Source organism: Pan paniscus, chromosome 1 (genome assembly GCF_029289425.2).
Source record: "Pan paniscus chromosome 1, NHGRI_mPanPan1-v2.0_pri, whole genome shotgun sequence".
Classification (NCBI taxonomy): domain Eukaryota; kingdom Metazoa; phylum Chordata; class Mammalia; order Primates; family Hominidae; genus Pan; species Pan paniscus.
In genome coordinates, this window is record NC_073249.2 from 31740517 (window position 1) to 31761315 (window position 20799).

At 36.6% G+C, this 20799-nt stretch overlaps 1 protein-coding gene across 5 annotated transcripts in view; it reads right to left on the reverse strand.

Annotated features, from left to right (window-relative positions):
- SPATA17 (spermatogenesis associated 17) overlaps positions 1-20799 on the reverse strand; it is a 231481-nt gene that overhangs the window by 209092 nt on the left and 1590 nt on the right. For all 5 annotated transcript variants that reach the window (XM_003814136.7, XM_063597133.1, XM_055108053.2 and 2 more), the window contains exons 2-3: positions 4748-4837; positions 2546-2627 (exon numbers count right to left, since the gene is read on the reverse strand). In XM_003814136.7, coding sequence (XP_003814184.1) covers positions 2546-2627; positions 4748-4837 — 172 coding nt within the window. The remainder of the gene's footprint in view (positions 1-2545; positions 2628-4747; positions 4838-20799) is intronic.

The following is a 20799-nucleotide window of genomic DNA, read 5'->3' on the forward strand; positions in this document are numbered from 1 at the left end:
TAAGAATATGACATTATGCCCAGGAAACATCTACAACACTTCCTTCTATCTGACTTCTGCTTCCATTGGCTCACTGTCCAATGTCAGCCATTGTCAAAGATTCTTAAAACGATTGTTTCTACAACCACACTCATTTGTTTCCAGAAGAGCATCTTATGAAGATCATGAAGATGTAACTCTTCAACAATATAGAAGAGTATATATTTAACTATATTAATTTTAGTATATAAGCACAGAGACATAGACAATATGAAGGAAATACAAATTATCCTGATCACCTTTAATATTCTAAAATATCAAGTTGTAGATTCTAGGGTTATGAGTTGAATAGCAGTTTAGATGGATTGATGGTGAATCCAATATCTACACTTAAACCCTGAAAGTCTCTTTTCCCTCTTCAATTTTCTTTCCTATTTATTATAAGTACAGATTTAAAGACATCTGTCTTTGTGTTTCTTTGCTTTCCTCCTAATTTCTATTGTCACTAATTCTAAGAAAGACAAGCTTCAAAATGTAAGAGGTTTCCTGAGTCACTGTATAAAAATTGTATGCCTATGTATCTATCTATCCACACACTACACTCACTCACATATAATAAAATTATCATGTGATTATGCATAAGTGAGAGAAATGTAAAATGGAGCTAATCTGATTTGAAAATCACTCACTCATATTACTCCAAGCAAACTGCCTCGATAGTTTTTGAATAATACTAACAACAGCATCACAAATGAAAAACTACCATTTTTGAGCACCGACTAGGTGCCAATCACAGTTCTGGGTATTTTACGTACAGTGTTTCACTTAATTTTCACAAAAATCTCCCACACATTCTTATCCTCACTTTAAAGACAAGGGACATAAGCAAGGTCCACACAGGTTAAATAACTTGCCCACAGTCATCAAACTTCCGTCATCAGGTCTAAAGCCTGTCCTCTTTCTACAGTTCAATGAGAGTCAAAAGGTAGGTACAAGACTCAGAGATATTGCATATTTAATGCTTACCACAGTGTCTGGCACCTAGGATATATTCTGTAACTATTAGTTACATCTTCTTCCCAATTTTTCCTTTCCAAAATGTTAAGCAGAAACAGAAATAGAGGCATTTGATTTCAGAGTAATTCAAAGAGTTACTTTTTAAAAATGATGTTTTTAACCAAAATCAAGACAGGAGAAGGGAAAAAAAAAAGTTTGGCCGGGCATGGTGGCTCACACCTGTAATCCCAGCACTTTGGGAGGCCGAGGCAGGCGGATCACCTGAGGTCAGGAGTTTGAGACCAGCCTGGCCAACATGGTGAAACCCTGTCTCTACTAAAAACACAAAAAAATTAGCCAGGTGTGGTGGCTGGAGCCTGTAATCCCAGCTACTCAGAAAGCTAAGGCAGGAGAATCGCTTGAACCCAGGAGGCAGAGGTTGCGGTGAGACGAAATCGTGCCATTGCACTCCAGCCTGGGGAATAGAGTGAGACTCCATCTCGGAAAAACAAAAAGACATACTATACTCAGACTGGTGACCAATCAGTATCAATTTTTGTCTTCTACCAGTAAAGGGAGCACAGCATAGTAGAAACAGAAATGTTGTTCATTCTTCTATTCATCTATATAAGTGCTAACTATTTAATATATGCCAGGCACCATGCTTTGAGAGTGCAACACTAATGAGACATAGTCTCTGTCCTTACAGAGATTAGGCAGAGGATCTTGGCAATTACGAGACAACTGTGCCCAGTGTAAAAACTTCTATAACAACTGTAAGGTTGCTTTGTATATTAAATGTACCACTATGTGTTCATGGACAAGTGGATGAGACTCAGCTTCCTAGCCTGCCAAATGAGTACGACGGTTACTTTTCATAAGCATCCTAACATACAAATTAAATAATTACACAAAATGCCTGGTATCAGGTGTTTAATAAATAATAGCTAGTATAAAAGCACCATGTAATCTTTGTTGCTTTCCAATAATAATTAATCACGCGATATAACCACAAATATGTTTAACTTTCCATAAAAAACCATTCTGGAATGATATATCATTTATTAAATTATTTAAACCTTATTTATACCTATGAAACAAAATTTATCAGAAAGTCCTGAAGAGAAGACAAAAGAAGCCTTATTCTTTACTTTGATCAGTTTAGCGTCCTTATGAGGATATTTTTGACTGTGTTCTGGGCAAGGCATTAGCCTAAAATGTTGGTGATCCAAAAAGGAAGTGGGCTGCAGTGCCCACTCTCAAAAAGCTCACCATCTACAAAGTACAGATAACCACCAATAAATAAGTATAAATGCATATACTGTGAAAAGTACTTCAAGCAAAAATAATATCAGTGTAGTTTGGGTACCAAAAAATGGGTCAATTCTCCATGGAAATATCAGAAAATGCTTTCAAGAATAGGTCTCATACTAAAAATGAAGCCCAATTTTGTCCTTACATAAATACTCATCATCAGTAATTTCCAAACTATATGGAAATATGACTAAAGTGAGTAAGTTACAGCATATTGTACAATTCAAATGCTAACATATGTACATTTTATATTTACCTGCACAGTTAGTTGATATTGCTTTCTGCCTAAGAAACTTCTCCACCATTTTTGAATAATTGTTACAATCCTGTTTAAATGCCTAGGATAAAAAAAATATGCTTATTAGTATCCTTTCATTGAAATAAGGTCAGTTAAATCTTTGTTAAAATACTCTCCTACAATTCAAGAATTCAAATTCAAAGCCAAGTTTATGTGCACTTTTAAACAGTAGAAAGTTATTGTGGGATAGAATTAATCATTTCTAGAAGTGGAAGAAAACGGCATTGGTAAATATTTGTTATTTCTTTGGGGCTTATTATTACACAATACTTAATTTCAATTCTTCTTCAATACTTACTCTTTAACATATTTTTGAATGTTAAGACTATAAAACAGGTCACAGTGACATGTTGAGAAATAATCCAGGCACTATTGATGTAAATCATTATTAGCAATTAGAAATAATTCATGAGGGCCGGGCGCAGTGGCTCATGCCCGTAATCCCAGCACTTTGGGAGGCCAAGGCGGTTGGATCACCTGAGGTCAGGAGTTCAAGACCAGCCTGGCCAACACGGTGAAACCGCCCGTCTCTACTAAAAATACAAAAATTAGCCAGGTGTGGTGGCGGTGCGCGCCTGTAGTCCTGGCTATTCTGGAGGCTGAGGCAGGAGAATCACTTGAACCAGGGAGGCAGAGGTTGCAGTGAGCCGAGATCGTGCCACTGCACTCCAACCTGGGTGACAGAGCAAGACTCTGTCTCAAAAAAAAGAGAGAGAAAGAGAGAAAGAGAGAGAGAGAAAGAATTCATGAGGTTAAGAAATAGTTCTCCTCTTCATTCTTTTCCTGTAATCCTCAGTCTATCCAAGCCAACATCATGTTAGTCTGCTGAATTCAAAAATACTCTATTTGCCACCAAGTTCCTTAGTTTATATAGTGGCCAAAAGAGAAGTCTTGTCTTCCAGGCGCCGTGGCTCATGCCTGTTATCCCCGCACTTTGGGAAGCCAAGGCGGGCGGATCACCTGAGGTCGGGAGTTCGAGACCAGCCTGACCAACATGGAGAAACCTCGCCTCTACTAAATATACAATATTATCCAGGCATGGTGGCACATGCCTGTAATCCCAGCTACCCGAGAGGCTGAGGCAGAAGAATCGCTTGAATCTGGGAGGCGGAGGTTGCGGTGAACCGAAATGGTGCCATTGCACTGCAGCCTGGACAACAAGAGCAAAACTCCATTTCAGAAAAAAAAAAAAAAAAAAAGAGAGAAGCCTTGTCTTCACACTTTAAGTTTGCATGTCTAGCTCTTACTAGACAGTATAAGGAAGTTTTATATAGGATAATTCCAGGCCTGATGAGTTATTATGGAGTAGGCATATTTTCCTCTACCTTATCCAGGAAAATATTTTTTAAGAATTGATGGGACACTGAGGGAAAGTTTGGGCACTGAAAAAAAAAAAAAGTGAGAAAGAGTTAAGATAGGGACAAATTTCTGTCTCTTTTTATAGTCAGAATGACATCATCCATGCATCATTTTATTTTATCTACCAACATGGTGGAAAAGATTGAAACTGTTTTCTCTTTTTCCCCCTTTCTTACCAGTCAATGAATTTATTGCTATAAATACAAACCCAGTCATTTGTAGATCCTTTGGAATTTGGGAAAAGGAATCTGAGCAAATGTGTTTGTAATATTGAGAATTTTATTTTATTTTTTTGAGGCAGAGTCTCACTCTGTTGCCCAGGCTGGAATGCAGTGGCACCTTCTCAGCTCACTGCAAACTTCGCCTTCCGGGTTCAAGGGATTCTCCTGCCTCAACCTCCTAAGTACCTGGGATTACAGATGTGCACCACCATGCCCGGCTAATTTTTGTATTTTTAGTAGAGACTGGGTTTCACCTTGTTGGCCAGGCTGATCTCAAACTCCTGACCTCAAGTGATCCATCTGCCTCAGCCTCCCAAAGTGCTGGGATTACAGGAGTGAGCCACTGCGCCCAGCCAATATTGAGAATTTTAAAAAGCAATACAGTCCATATAATTTAGTTTTGGTAAGAAAAGATCAGAAATACTATGTATTTCTTTTAAAAGAAATACATACAATTTATCAACTACATTATGAGTAAAATAAAAAATTATTTGAAATGAGTACTGCATGAATAAATTACATTTTCTAAGGAATATATTTTTATGATATATCTGAGGTTTCCATGACAAAAGCAATATACCTGATATATGCCCGAACTTGACATCCTCGAAACCAGCTTTGGATTTTAACTGCTGCATCATTCTCCTTTTTTCTAAATGGATCTACAACACTAAAACAAAATGTTTAAAAAGCACTTCATTAGTAACTAATATAATTCTAAAGCAAGTCAACCTGTTAAACTTGATTTTTAATTTCTTCCAAGATGATAATTATAAATTCAAATGTCATTTTAAATAACATTAAAGTATAAATAAATAAGGCATTTCAAAAATCATGAGCTATGTTTTGAAAATTAACCTTTCTCTGAGAAGCCATGTGCTTTCAACAGCTTTGCTTTTTTTATTTTGATAATCACCAATTTTACAACTAATTAATTTGCCAGTGATTTTTATTAGGGAGTAAGTAAGAAATGTGTTATTTTGACATTATTTTTAAAACATAATCATTTGAATTTACTGTTTAAATGCTACTACACATGCATCATGCAAGATGAAAATGCTCACATATTTCACTCATTCATCAGTTAAATGAGTTGTCTCTAAGTTAAATGAATCCATCACAGAATGCCTGTTCCATTAATAGCTAGAATTCTCAGAAAGTCTGTTTAATTAAAGGAGGCAAGGGGAGGGCCATAGGGTTTATATAGAGATAAGAAATTCAAGTCAGTGATCCAGATGTGAGACATGTACAATATAGGGAGAATTCACACAAATCAGTAAGACTACATAAAGTGTAGATTAAGTGTAAAATAAACTGTAAAAACCACACAAAACAATATATAAATAGTTGCATTACCTGATAATGAACGGAAGGCACCATGATAAGATTACTATATGATGCAATAAAATCTGCTGGAAATAATTAAGAGTGTAAGACCACTCTAGACAATTAGGAATAGAAGAAAGGAAAGATTCCTTATTGTTGTATATTTGTACTGCATGTAACAAACTACAAAAGAGGTTTGAGTAAGGCCCGCTCGGTGACTCATGCCTGTAATCCCAGCACTCTGGGAGGCCAAGGTGGGCGGATCATCTGAGGTCAGGATTTCGAGACTAGCCTGGCCAACGTGGTGAAACTCCGTTTCTACTAAAAATACAAAAATTAGCCAAGCGTGGTGGCGGGCTCCTGTAATCCCAGCTACTCGGGGGCCGAGACAGAAGAATCGCTTGAACCCGGGAGGCAGAGGTTGCAGTGAGCTGAGATAGCGCCATTGCACTCCAGCCTGGGCGACAGAGCAAGACTCTGTCTCAAAATAAAAAAAAAAAATTTAAAAAGAGGCTTGACTAAAGTGAATTCTGGCATCATATTATTGTCCTCCATGTGGGAGGGAGAACAGCTTAAAGTCCTTTTCTCCAGAGAACTTTCCCTGACTTCCCAGACTACAATTAGGCCTTTCCATGTTACACTCTGATAGCTTCATAATATTTGCCACAATCATATTTAAAAATTATTTAACGATGGTCTCTTCCACTAAACTTGAAACATCGAAGGAAGTAGTCTTATCTATTTTGTCCTATACTGTATTCCCCGTGGCCTCAGGAGAGATCATTGGTATTACTCCTAACACTCAACTTTGTCTTACCAAAGGTGCTACCTGAGGGAGAAACATGCCTGTTGGCATATTCCATCCCAGTGAGAAATGCCACTCACAGGCTTCCCTCACTAGATCTACTCCCAACATTGAAACCTCTCCCTACTTTAGGATGACATAGTTGCTGAGAGCCCATGAGTGCCTCTATCTTCTTAGTAACTTAACCTCTGGGTGATGATGGGAAAAAGACAGGCAGACATGAAAGGAGCTGTTGAGAGAAATAGAAGGAAATAAATACGTTTTACTAAATAAAACCTTATATGTCAGGCACTGTTTCTAATATTTCACATATCAGTGAATTAACTCATACATAATCCTTTCGATACCTCTCTGAAGAAGAGAATTATTATCCCCATTTGACAGAAGAAGATACCACTGTGGAGAAAGCATAGTCATATGCCCAAGGTCACATCTTTAGTAAGTGTCACAGCTGGCATTTAATCCTTGGTAGTCCTGCTCTAGAGGCTGGTTTTTTTTGTTTGTTTGTTGGTTTGTTTGGGTTTTTTTGAGACAGAGTCTTGCTCTGTTGCCCAGGCTGGAGTGCAGTGGTGTGATCTCGGCTCACTGCAATCTCCGCCTCCCGGGTTCAAGCGATTCTTCTGCCTCAGCCTCCGAGTAGCTGGAACTACAGGTGCACGCCACCATGCCCGGTTAATTTTTGTATTTTTAGTAGAGACAGGGTTTCACCATATTGGCCAGGCTGGTCTTGAACTCCTGATCTCGTGATCCACCCACCTCGGCCTCCCAAAGTGCTGGGATTACAGGCGTGAGCCACCGTGCTCAGCTCAGAGGCTGGGTTTTTAACCATCACTGCTTCTAAAGGGGAAGAGAGTAAGAAATGAAAAGAGCAGAAGAAAGGGAAAGTAAAATGGAAGAAAAGGAAAACGCAAAAAAAATTCATGTAATCAATTTCTAAATATAATATGGAGACTTTGTGGGAAAAGGTAGCACCAATCTCCCTAAAACCATAAAATAAACTGAGAGATGAGAATTTGAAATGATACCAACATCTATAGCAACATCCCAAAATTTCAGACTATACCAAGTGTTAGTGTTAAGAATTCATATATATTGCTGCTAGGAAATAGTTTGGACTTTGAAAACATACAGAATAATTTTATTTACATAAGTAAAAACCTCACAAAACTTTAGGGATGTTCACTAAGGATGTATACACATGTAGTAAAATTATAATGAGAATGATAAAACACAAATTTCAAGACAGAAATGAAGGATGGGGGAAATGAGGAGATTAATAGTTGAAGCCAAGGCAAAAGGCCTTGGTTTTCAGAGTTTTATGCATAATATTAAGGAATTCTAGACTCCCTGATTATTAACATTTTGACCATGGAAACACATATCCCCAAAGTTTGATAATCTATGTAAAGATTTACAGTAAAAGATACTAAATAACAACAATTATATATAAAAAAGGTCCAATCATAAGATACAAGTATAGTGCAGTGTCATAGAAGTTAATGGGAATGCATCAGGATGGGAGATCAGGATTAAGCAATGTTAAATACTGTGCAGAAGTCATGGAAAACAAGGTCATTATTCAACTGGTTGCAGGGTTAGAAGGAATTTTTCATTTTTCTTTTAAAGTCTTATCCTGACCAATAACAAGATGGGATAGTGGAACAAAGACACTGTCATTAAATGGCCAACATGGAAAAGATACAACAACATAATGTCCAGTAGAGCAGGCAACTCAAAGAAGATAGAGTGTGGAAAAAATAAGAATAATTTCATTCAATAAAGCTAATGTGCAATAAAATTCATGATAATAGAATAGAGTTGTTTCTTATGGTTATTTAAACCTTTTACCATTAATATTTAACAAACTATACCAGATTTGTTTTTCATCTTCTTAATATAGTCCATTTAAATTACTGAAAACATTTGTTTCTCCTTTCCCACCAACAATCAACTGGCTACCTTTATAAAAATGGAAGAAAAATATGAATAAGGCACATAGACACATCTAATGCTTCTTTTGAAGTTACCGTATTAGTTATTAATGTATTTGTAGGAACTCACCCTTTATTTATAATTGTCATTAGAAATGCAGAAGAGAAGCAATCAAATTAACTGTTTTGGGTTTATGTTTTTTAATCTCTCCTGCTGACACCAGTCAAGTAGAAAATTAAATAATTTCTTTTTGGGATATTATTATGTGTATATATACAAGCATATGTTATATTAATAAGAATTATACATTGCAATTAAAAGGAAGGAGGTACTAAAAATTAACTAGTAGTTACCTTACTACTAAACTTTAACTTATGTGCTAAAATTTGACTTCTATACATGTTTCTCTGTTGCCCTTTTCTTAACTGCTTAAAAACAAAATTTACAGATGCTGGGTTACCGCTGGGATGCTGAATACTCATACAATATGTCATGAACTGCTAGACATTTTATGTTTAAAATGAAAAATGTGGGTAACACTTTATTTTAATGGTATATTAATTAGTTCCAAATTACAATGAAAATCCTATAGCAGTGAATAAAATATGACATCTACATGAATTTGAAATAAATTTATTATGATCAGTATTATCACAATGAATACTAAATGAATTAATAATGATGAAAGACCAAAAGTATTACCAGTAATGTAATAAAACATCAAGAAATAACTGGAAGTTTCCAGTCACTTCATCATCAACTAGAAATAAGTACTATAACCCTGGATAACAGTATATTCATGTATATCATTAGTGGCCAGAAATGAACTGACAATAAGTAGAAAATGAAAAAAAAAAATGTGTAGTTAAATATCTTTCCAGTAATATGCAAAAAATATGCATTTTACACATCAACAGACTGTGCTTAGTCTGACCCATGTATATTACCTATGAATAAATACTAGATTAAAAACTCAATACTCTTTCTTTTTCATTATCATATAACTTGTAAGTATTTTAGACAGTGGGAATAAAATTCCATTATTAGCTGCCCTGTGCTGTCAGATATGTTGATGTGTAAAATGATTATTGTTTTGCATATAATTTCACTACTAGGTCTTAAGGATTTCATGCTCCTTAAAGGCAGAAACTACAGTATACTTAATCTATATTTTGTGTTCTGATTATCACTCATGTGCCTAATAACAGATGCTTGATGATGAGAAATAGGACTATATTTTAGAACTAGAACCTATGTTTTATATTTCATTAGTAGTCCTCAACATTATTATTATTTCACAGCTCAAGGAATAGTGGGTTGCAAATGCATTAGTATTTGATCATATAGTAGAAGTTACCATAGTTGGTCGAATGTTAAATACTGTGCAGAAGTCATGGAAAACAAAGTCATTATAATTTAGAATTAGAATCTATAATATTAGTGCATTCAAAAAGATTTTGTTTCCTAGCTGGGTGCGGTGGCTCACACCTGTAATCCCAGAACTTTGGGGGCCGAGGTGGGCAGATCACCTGAGGTCAGGAGTTCAAGACCAGCCTGGCCAACATGGTGAAACCCTGTCTCTACAAAAATACAAAAATTAGCCAGACATGATGGTGGGTGCCTGTAATCCCAGCTACTTGGGAGGCTAACGCAGGAGAATTGCTTGAACCTGGGAAGCAGAAGTTGCAGTGAGCTGAGGTCGTGCCATTGCACTCCAGCCTGGACAACAGAGTGAGCCTCCATCTCAAAAAAAAAATTATATATATATATATAGAGAGAGAGAGAGAGAGAGTTTCTTTTTCTTCCTCTTCCTCCTCACTTCTCTTCACCTCATTTCCTGAACAATTAAGTCTCAAGGGCCTTGGAAATGGGCAGGAAAAGTAGGGCACTGTGCTACAAAGGGTGTGGGAGGAGGAAGGCACAGTGGCTCAGCATAAGGTGTCAGAGCCTGTGTGGGGTAAAGTGAGCATCCTCAAGTGGGGGCTGCCTGGGGTAACATGTCATAGTCTGAGCTTAGCAAGGACAGTGTGTCCCATGGACAGAAGGCCTGGCTTTGGGGTGTAGAGGGAAGATGAAAAAAGAATCTGCACATGAAGGTAGCCAGCATAGAGAATCAGAGCCCAGGAGTGATGAGGGAAACATCCAAGTTGGTGGGGAGGCGATGGTTCAGCATGAGGAGGTAGAGCCCGCACTGGGTCTAAGAGAAGAGGCAGTTGTGGTGACAATAGTTTGGTTACATAAAGAGGATCTGATCAGATAAGTAAATATTCTAAAGATAGTGGGAGCCAGGTTTCTCTCTGTCAGAAAAGGTAAGAGAAAAAAACTAGAATGAACGTATTGTGCTGAATCTGAAATAGAGTAGTCAATGTGAACTCATGAATTTCAATATATATGTTCATCAATAGGTAGAGAAATAAGTATAGATGTAAAATGTGTATAGATGTGTACAAACACATATTCCTTTGTTCTTTCCACTGAGAGGTCCAAAGAGCAGCAACATAATAGCAATGTGCATCCACTGAAAGAAACAAAGGCTCTTTGGAAAAATGGATGGTTCTAGGGGCTGGCAGGAAAAGTACAAGATAAGCCTCTGTTATTCATCCGTTTTCACACTGCTATAAAGATACTACACAAGACTGGGTAAGTAAATAAATAAACCTCCTTATCAATAAAGGAGGTTTAATTGACTCACAGTTCTGCAAGGCTGGGAGCCCTCAGGAAACTTACAATCATGGTGGAAGAAGAAGCACACATGTCTTACATGGCGGCAGGTGAGAAACAGCATGCAAAGCAGGAACTATCAGACACTTATAAAACCATCAGATCTGGTGAGGACTCACTCACTTTCACAAGAACAGCACGGAGGAAACCGCCCCCATGATCCAATCACCTCCCACCAGATCAGCCCTTCAACACGTAAGGATTAGGGGGATTTCAATTCGAGATGAGATCTGGTGGGGACACAGAGCCAAACCATATCAGTCTGCAACTTTTTGTGTGTCAAGAAAAAGCAAGGAAAAAGCAAGGAAAAAGCAAGGAAAGCATTAGAACAATGAGGACACAGAAGGAAGACTGAAGTGGCTCTCACTAGCCAAATCCGGGACAATATTAGCATGACTATAAATAAGAGTGACAGATTTTAACCCACTGAATAAAATAGGAAACTATGAGTCTATACTTATTTAAATAAATAAATAAATTTTAAGTTTGATGAGGAATAGGATACATACATAGTTTCAAATGATCTGCTTTTTAAAAATAATTATAAATTACAAAGGAAAAAAGAATATTCCAGTAGAGAAGCCTAGCAGACAACAGCTTTATCAAGTGATCTAAATGAATATTGTCAGTCATGGGACAAGTCAAAATCAGGTAGTATCTGGTAGGATGCATTGAGAAGATCACAGTATCACTTCTGTGGTAGTCCTGCCTGGGGTGCATAATCTGAATCTAATCAAGGGGAAAAATCAGACAAACCTAAATTGAGGGAAATTCTAAAAAATAACTGATTTGTAATCTTCAAAAGTGTCAAGGTCACGAATATCAAAGAAAAACTGAGAAAATGTACCATATTAAAGATAACTAAAGAGACAAGACAAACAAGATCCTTTTGCTATAAAGAACATTATTGGAGCAATTTGGCAAAGCTTGAATGGAGTCTGAAGATTAGATGGTAGAAATGTGCCAATGTTAATTTCTTGATTTTGATGGTTGAATTGTGGTTATATAGAGAATGTCCTTGTGTGTAAAGAATTTGGGGCACAATGGGACATCAGGTTGCAACTTACTCTCATATGATTCAGGAAAAAATACCCTTGTATTATACTTGTTATTTCTCTGTAAATTTGAGATTGTTTCAATAATTTAAATATATATGTGTATGCATCTAATAATTTTTAAATTTCAGATACTGTGTTTTTAATCTCTAAACATTTATTTTGCTTCTTTTTAATGTCCCATTAACTCCTTATTATCTTCATATTTTACTTTTAAGTCCTTAAGCATATTTAAAACAGCTATTTAAAAATCCTTGTCTGATTATTCTGTCATCTTTGTTTTCTGGATCTGTGTCTATTGATTGATTTTTTTTCCCTCCTGATTGTGGGTCACAGTTTGCTACATTTTTATAATACTACCAATTTATGAATAGATGCTGGACGCTATGAATGTTACACTATTGAGAGTTTGAATTTTGTTCAGAGATTGCCTCCAAAAGAAAGCTGGGGTAATTGTCTTGTTAATCTCATTTGCTGATCTTTCTCCTTGAGATCAAATCTTGCATTGCCTACTGTATCAATACCTAAAAATAATTGTTCATATATTTTGTTGAGTCTTCTAGTCCTTCACGGTTGGAGGACAAGTTTTGTACTAGTTAAATCTTCCACGGCCACTTATTTTCTATGTTTAATTTTGTTTTCGAAACAAAATTTTTGTCCTAGGACAAACTTTCTCCTATTTATCTACTGTTTATTTCACAAATAAGTACCTGATTAACCGATGCTCAATATAAAATGTTAAATAATACAGAAAAACATAGAGAAAAACGATTCTATTTCAACTTCACTTTCTTTCAATTTTTAAAATTTAACCACTTATTATGTGTAATTCCAGATCTATCTAATTCCAGTTTTGTATCTCTATGTATTTTTACATTTGTTTTACATAAAAAACACTAAATGTATTATATATTTTCTATAATCTGGGCTTTTCTTATACCTTATTTTGTCTCAGAGATTTTGTTCATGTCATTATGTATAAAATGTTTCACTCTTTTAAACTGCTATTTATTTTCCCTCATATGCTTGTCTTTATTTAGCCATAGTAGTTGCAAATAGATACAAGTTATTTACAGTTTTTATTTTTATTTTTTCCCTATTAGGAATAATGCTTTAATGAATGCCCTTGTACATAATCCTGTATGTAAAATACTCTTACACACAACTTGTGTATACATAAGAGCATTTTTATGAGGCCAATAGAAAAAGTGACAGTTCTGAGTCAAATGACATGCATTTTGATGCTATTAAAAATGGTATTGCCGAAGTCTTAAATTATAATTGTTCATTGCTGTTATGTAAAGACTACTGTATACTGCCCTTGCATCCTGCGAACTTGTTAAGTTCATTTATGACTTCTAAATCCTTTTTTGTATGTGGTATAGAGTTTTTTACACATATAATTATGCTGTCAGTAAATAAAGACAATTTTACTTCTTCCTTTGCAATTTTTATGCCTTTGATTTGCTTATCATTCAACATTTAAAACTAGTAAGAAAAGGATGGACTATTTAATAACTGGTGTTGAGACAACTGTATTCTATAGAAAAAGTTAGGCCTCTGTTTCACACAATACATGCACATAAACACAACGGCACATAGACTGAAGGAAAAGTATAACAAAACTTTTTAAATATTATAAATAAATTATAAATAATTATAAATATTATAAATAAATATAATCTTAGGCTGGGAAAGACTGTTCCAAGAACAACTCAGATTGCTAAAGTCAGATGAATAAATTTACTAATTTGACTATAAAAGCTTAAAATAAAACTGATAGAATGGTTGATGGCCACGGCAAAAACCTGAAACATTATGGTATTGGTTTGGGACTGGGGGATGCATGAGAAGGTGAGGAAGACGCACATGTCATTGAAAGACCATACGTGTGGGTCAGAAGAGTGGTGAAAAAATTGATATTAGAAGCTGGAAAAAGAACCTCTATTACGTGAGAGTGGGACAATTATTATAGCAAGACTATTGCCTATGATCACGTGGAAGACTGAAAATGTACAATGAACTTTTGAACTTGCCTAAGCAGATATCTAGAAAGGACATTAAAGTACCAATCACATTCTTCCAGCTTAATTTGTTTTACTTCTTCTAGATTAATTTGTCTTAATTAAATATAAGGTAAATCACAGTAACATAATGCTTATTTAATTTTTAATTAAATGAAAATTATTGTAGAATTGCTCATTGTTGTCTCTATTATTTCTTTTGCTCTTCTTCCTCTATCTTGAGATCTTTGTTCCAATTTAATTTTTACTTGATTACGGCAAGTACTTTCTTGAGTACATTTCGTCAGGTAGGGTACATAGATGACATAACTAGGAGTCTTTACATGTCTGAAAATGTCTTTCTTTCATCCCAATCCCCAAATGAATCTTTGATAGAATTCTTATCTGTGGTCTTGAATCATTAGTAATTATTGTTTTTGTGTCTTTTGGGTTCCTGTGTTGAGCAGAAAGGGCATTCATTTCCTTGGCAAATAACTATTTTTATTTTCTGTCTAGAATAGAATCTTATGAGATTATTTTTCCTGTATTCTTGGAAGTTCACCAGATAATATCTAAGAAGTAGGTGTTAAAGGAAATTCTATATAGGACTCAGATAATCCTTTCTATTCTAAGCCATACTCTTTCTTCAGTTTAGGAGTTTTCTTCTAGGGTATTTCTTTATTATTATTCTATCTCTTCCCCACTCCCAGTCAGAATTCTGCAGTAACTATTATTCACATAACAAGTCCTCTGGGTATGTCCTCCATATTATTAATCTTATTACTCATGATTTCTATTCACATGTGTTTATGGATATTTCCTTTATTTGCCTTCCTAACATATTTATATTTCAGTAGTGACTATTCTAGTTTTTAATTCATCTATTACATTTTTAAATGGAAAATTATTATTTTTAAAAATTGGTTACAGTATTTTTTTCCTCTAGTTTTATTTCTGTAAAAGTTCGCATTACATTTTTATTGAAGTTTGTATCTATTTCATCCATTAGTTCTAACTCCACAGTAGCCATCTGTTCTGGTTTCTTAGCTTAATCTCCTTCCTCCAAACTAACATTTCCTTAAGTGTCTTGTGAAGTTTATCTGCCTATTTAATAGATATTCAGTTGTTTGATACCTATACAGGGCTTTCTGCTCAGGTTATTTGGGCAGTGATAAACTGATAAGACAGTAAAAGGTACTTTCAATTTTCTTTTTCCCCATCAATGAGCCAGCAGTGAACATGTTGGCAAATACGGATCTGTCTTTCAGGGCATGGTAAATAGACAGAATTATTGTGCAGTTTTGTTTTGCTTTTGAATTAAATGGAACCATCTCTATTGTATTCCAGCAGCACATCTAATGTTGGCTGTTGGTTTTAGAAACATATTCTTTATTATTAAAACACTTATTTCTTTCATAAACATATTTTAAAACAAACACTGCAGAACTTTATCTGACTGAAGTTTGGACGGGTATATACCTATGGAAAATTACTGAGTTGTACACGTCACACAGTTTATATACTTAATGTATATAATACAGCAATAAAAATTTTTACATTTTTAATGAAAAAAGAAAAATATTTAGGAATAGCCAAAAAATTTTTCAATTACCTTTTCGATATTCACTGAGTCGATCATATGTATTTTATACTTTACCCTTCTGTTGTGATTTCCTATTATAATTATGAATTTATTGGGTACTTACTAATATACCAGATGATCATTTAATCTTCTTAGTTAACATATCAATAGGCATTATTATCCCTGTTACAGATGAGAAAACTAATATCTAAAGAGTTTAAGTAAGGTAAGAATATAAGTTTAAAAGTTTACATTTAAGCCTAAAGTAATACAGAGTTAGGATTTGAACTGTTGCACTTTGGCAAAAATCTTCCTTGTGTATTTGGAAGAAGCTTTGCTAAGTTTTATTAGTCAGAATTGAGTACACCTGTAAGAAAAAATTCAGTAATTAATTAGAATCAGGGGAAGGGACTCACATCTATTCAACTAAGCTGCTATTTATTTAGGCTAATAGGACTAAGAGAATTTTTCAAATTCAAGGACACTGAACAAAATTATTAGACTAAGAATACAGGAGGAACTACAGTCAATTTACTATGTCAGAGTCAGAAACAAATTTATTCCGTTTATAGGAATAATAGATCCTGAAATCAGGACAATTTAAGGAACATTATACCTCAGGTTGCTACAGGGTAATGAAGTACGTGCAAATCACCAGTCTTGAACCATAGAGTAATGTACCCCTGCTTTCTTTTTCTGAACCTGAACTTAGAAAGGCAGGTTAGGGCTTATGTATTTGATGAACTTAATTCCCGGCAGAAACTTAATAATTTAAAGATCCCCCTCTCCCAGGTATAAAAGTGTGGACTGAAATGGATCAAACGTCACTAGATCTTTGATCTTCTTTATCTTTGGCAAGTAATATAGATGGTCTAAAACTCACATTCCTTCGTTGTAACCCAGGAATAAGAAAAATAACCTTATAAGATTGTTGTAAACATCAAATTAAATAATGTTTGTGAAAGCAGTGCTCAGCATGTAGTAGATATTCAATAACATTTATTTCTCTATTTCTTTTTCTCTATCCCCATGCACTCCTCAAGCCCCCTTTCAGATAGTAAGAGATGTGGACATTTGACAGTTGGTCTATATAGCATGTCTCTAGAGAACTTCTTGCCCTCTTCCTAAGCCACTGGTTTCTCTGTTTTCTCCAGTATACTTTTCCCTTCAGCTAAGCCAATTAAAAAAGATTTTACATATATCTGGCTGATTTCTGCTTACATATTGTTAAAAAACTTATGTGTTTTAAAATTTTTTAAGTGTTATTTACTTTTTTCATTGACACAAGCAGATTTGATTTAAATTTTGTTCAGCAAAAACTGGCACCAAAAAGTTAAAAGATGGAAGTGGAGGAAGAAAGTAGAAATGGGAAAAATAAAAGCAAAATGCTTTATCCAACTTAAAAACAAGTCAAAGGGGCTGGGCCCAGTGGCTCACGCCTGTAATCCCAGCACTTTGGGAGGCCGAGGTGGGCAGATGGCTTGAGCCCAGGAGTTCAAGACCAGCCTAACCAACATAGCGAAAACTCGTCTTCACTAAAAATGCAAAAAAGAAAAAAAAATTAGCTGGGTGTGGTGGCAGGTGCCTGTAATCCCAGCTACTCAGGAGTCTGAAGCAGGAGAATCTGTTGAACCTGGGAGGCAGAGGTGCAGTGAGCTGAGATCACGCCACTGCACTCCAGCCTGGGCAACAGAGCGAGACTCCGTCTCAAAATGATAATAATGTCAATAATAACAATAATAATTTTGTTCAGTGTCCTTGAATTTGGATAATCCTCTTAGTCCTAACCACTTAGGAATATATTTTCTCAACAAAGTCATCTTTCAACTTCAGCATTATTCTGATGCTAGCCATTAGGAAGAAGCATTTCTGTCCCTACCTTGTTACCAAAACTGAAGACACTGAAAGTCAAAGGTTACTTTTTTATTTATTGTTTTTATAGACAGAAGTCACATCATGTCACTCCTCTGCTGAAAACACCCTTTTTTTTTTTTTTTTTTTGAGACGGAGTCTCATTCTGTCGCCAGGCTGGAGTGCAGTGGCACGATCTCGGCTCACTGCAACCTCCACCTCTAGGGTTCAAGTGATTCTCCTGCCTCAGCCTCCCGATTAGCTGGGGTTAAAGGCGCCCACCACCCCATGCAGCTAATTTTTGTATTTTTAGTAGAGATGGGGTTTCTCCATGTTGGCCAGGCTGGTCTCGAATTCCTGACCTCGTGATCTGCTCGCCTTGGCCTCCCGAAGTGCTGGGATTACAAGCCTGAGCCACTGTGCCCGGCCTCAGTCCATTCTTTTTAAGGCTTGCAACTTGGAGGCTTCATCTGCATGATAAAATGATAAAAACCAGGTCTCCCCAATCCCGTATCATAACCCAGACATTCCTCATTTCTTTCTACTGATAATAACTCACTCAACCACTTGCCAATCAGAATTTGAGTCTTGCTCTGTTGCCCAGGCTGGAGTGCAACGGTCCGACCTTGGCTCACTTCAACCTCTGCCTCCTGGGTTCAAGTGATTCTCCTGCCTCAGCCTCTCGAGTAGTTGGGACTACAGGTGCGCACCACCACCCCTGGCTAATTTTTGTATTTTTAGTAGCGACAGGGTTTTGCCATGTTGGACAGGCTGGTCTGGAACTCCTGACCTCAAGTGATCCACCCACCTCAGCCTCCCAAAGTGCTGGGATTACAGGCGTGAGCCACCATGCCTGGCCAGAAAATTTTAAAATCTACCTAAGACCTAAAGGGCCCCCACCTTGTGGAACTAATATAAACCTTACCTGTATTGATGGATGTATTATGTCTCCATAATACATATGTATAAAAGCAAGCTGTACCTGGACTGCCTTGGGCACATGACATCAGGGCTTCCTAAGGCTGTGTCATGGGTGCATCCTTAACCTTGGCAAAATAAACTTTCTAAATTGACTGAAGCCTGTCTCAGATATTTTGGGTTCACCCACACTATAGAAACACAGTGGAAGAGGAACATTCTAACTTATTCCTATTAGAATTTGACAGATTTGACGAAATTTAAATAAGAATATGGGGAAAATGAACAACATGATCAATAAACATATACTGAACTCTTTTCTCCACAAAGTACAGTGTAGTGTATAGTATAAATGACCAATAAGTCACAAAGAAAATCTCATAGTTTGGAAGAACAGAAATGAAGCTAGGAATTACTAGAGAAAGTTAACAACAACAACAACAACAACAAAAAGGCTAATACTCTGTCAAGTGACAATGGAACTGCCACTGGAAAACTGTAACTGAGACAGTGAAAGAGATCTGACCTAACCAACTCCATCTTGCTTCTAACCTTCAAGCTGTCCTCGTTCATTCCTGACATAGGCTGAACTAACTTTGCCAGGAACTTAGTTTATAGTTTAAAACAAAGGTGATAATAGGCCTTTCCCAAGGCAAACCCCCTTCTTGCCTGGGGACTAGACTGCCTTTGTAGGAATAACAAATTAGTTAAAAGATTAGAAATTATGGTTTGGGAGTCATGCAGCTGGAGGCTATAAGATTCTGACCCTCCCTAAATGGCTCCTGGGGATAATATCAGTATTGTAAAACCTAAGATCAGTGCTAGAGATATTTTGCAGATGCTGCACTTGATGGATCAGCTGGCACCACCTAGATTGATAAACTGGCTCATTGATAAACTGGCTCTGACCTTGTGGCCCCCACCCCGGAATTGACTCAGTGCAAGAAGACAGGTTCCACCCTCTATGATTTCATCTCTGACCCAACCAATCAGCCCTCCTGACTCACTGGCCTCACACTAACCCATCAAATCATACTTAAAAACTCTGATCCTCTAATGCTCAGGGAGACAGATTTCAGTAACAATAAAACTCTGGTCTCCCACACAACTGGGTCTGTGTGAATTATTCTTTCTTTATTGCAATTGCTGTCTTGATAAATTGGCTCTGTCTAGGCAACAGGCAAGGTGAACCCACTGGGAAGTTACAACAACTGCCTACTATCTTTTGTTCACCTTATGTCCAGGACAAAATTTTCAGCCTCTTTGATGAGCTGGCCAAAACATAAACACACACCAAACATTCCCTGTGGGAGCAACTTTCCAGAGTATTATGTCAGTCGGGCAACCCACACTCCTCCTATTCTTTGTAGTTCAAAATCTCCTCCTGTATTTGCTGCTCACTTCTTGGAGTTCCAGATCCTTCCTCTTTGTTAGGCAGAGGAGCTTCTCGTTTCCACATTGGACTTCCAGGCCTCACAGGACTCAGATACTAACCTAAACACTTAGGAATGTATTTTCTCAACCAAGTCATCTTTCAGCTTCAGCGTTATTCTGATGCTAGCCATTAGGAAGAAGCCTTTTTGTCCCTACCTTGTTACGAAAACAGAAGACATTGAAAGAAACCAAGGAGACTTTAAATTGTTTCCCACAACTCTGTTCCCTACATGTTAACGGATTTGGGACAGTACACTCAAGCCATTTGGACCTCTGGATCTTGGTGCTTGTTGCAATTTAATTAAATCAGCTTAATGGGAAGAAAATTTTGTTTAGTGACAGTGAACAGCGGAGGTTTTAGAGTTAGATTAGTTGGCTCTGATAATTCATAATTGACCTCAAGACATCCGCCTGCCTTGGCCTCCCAACGTGCTGGGATTACAGGCCTGAGCCACTGTGCCTGGCCAATTAATTGTTTGTTTGGCACTTCATCAGGCTTTTCTAGAACATTGTTCTATAGCTCTAAAAATATAGATTATCTAATAAATAGATAATTTCTACATTAACTTATAACATTGTGATAACCAAGTGAAATATCATATGTAGTTGTTCCTGGTGCAATCCCTCATATATAATCAGTCCTCAAAAAATACTGGTTGTTTCCCTTTCTGTCCATGTTACTCTATTGTTGTTGCTATTATTTATTTATTTATTTATTTATTTGAGACAGAGTCTTGCTCTGTCACCCAGGCTGGAGTGCAGTATTGCGATCTCGGCTCACTACAACCTCTGCCTCCTGGGTTCAACTGATTCTCTTGCCTCAGCTTCCAGAGTAGCTGGGACTACAGGCGTGCACCACCATGCCTGGCTGATTTTTGTAATTTTAGGAGAGACAGGGTTTTGCCATGTTGGCCAGTCTGGTCTGGAACTTCTGCCCTCCAGTGATCCATCTGCCTCCGCCTCCCAAAGTGCTGGGATTACAGGCATGAGCCACTGAGCCCAGCT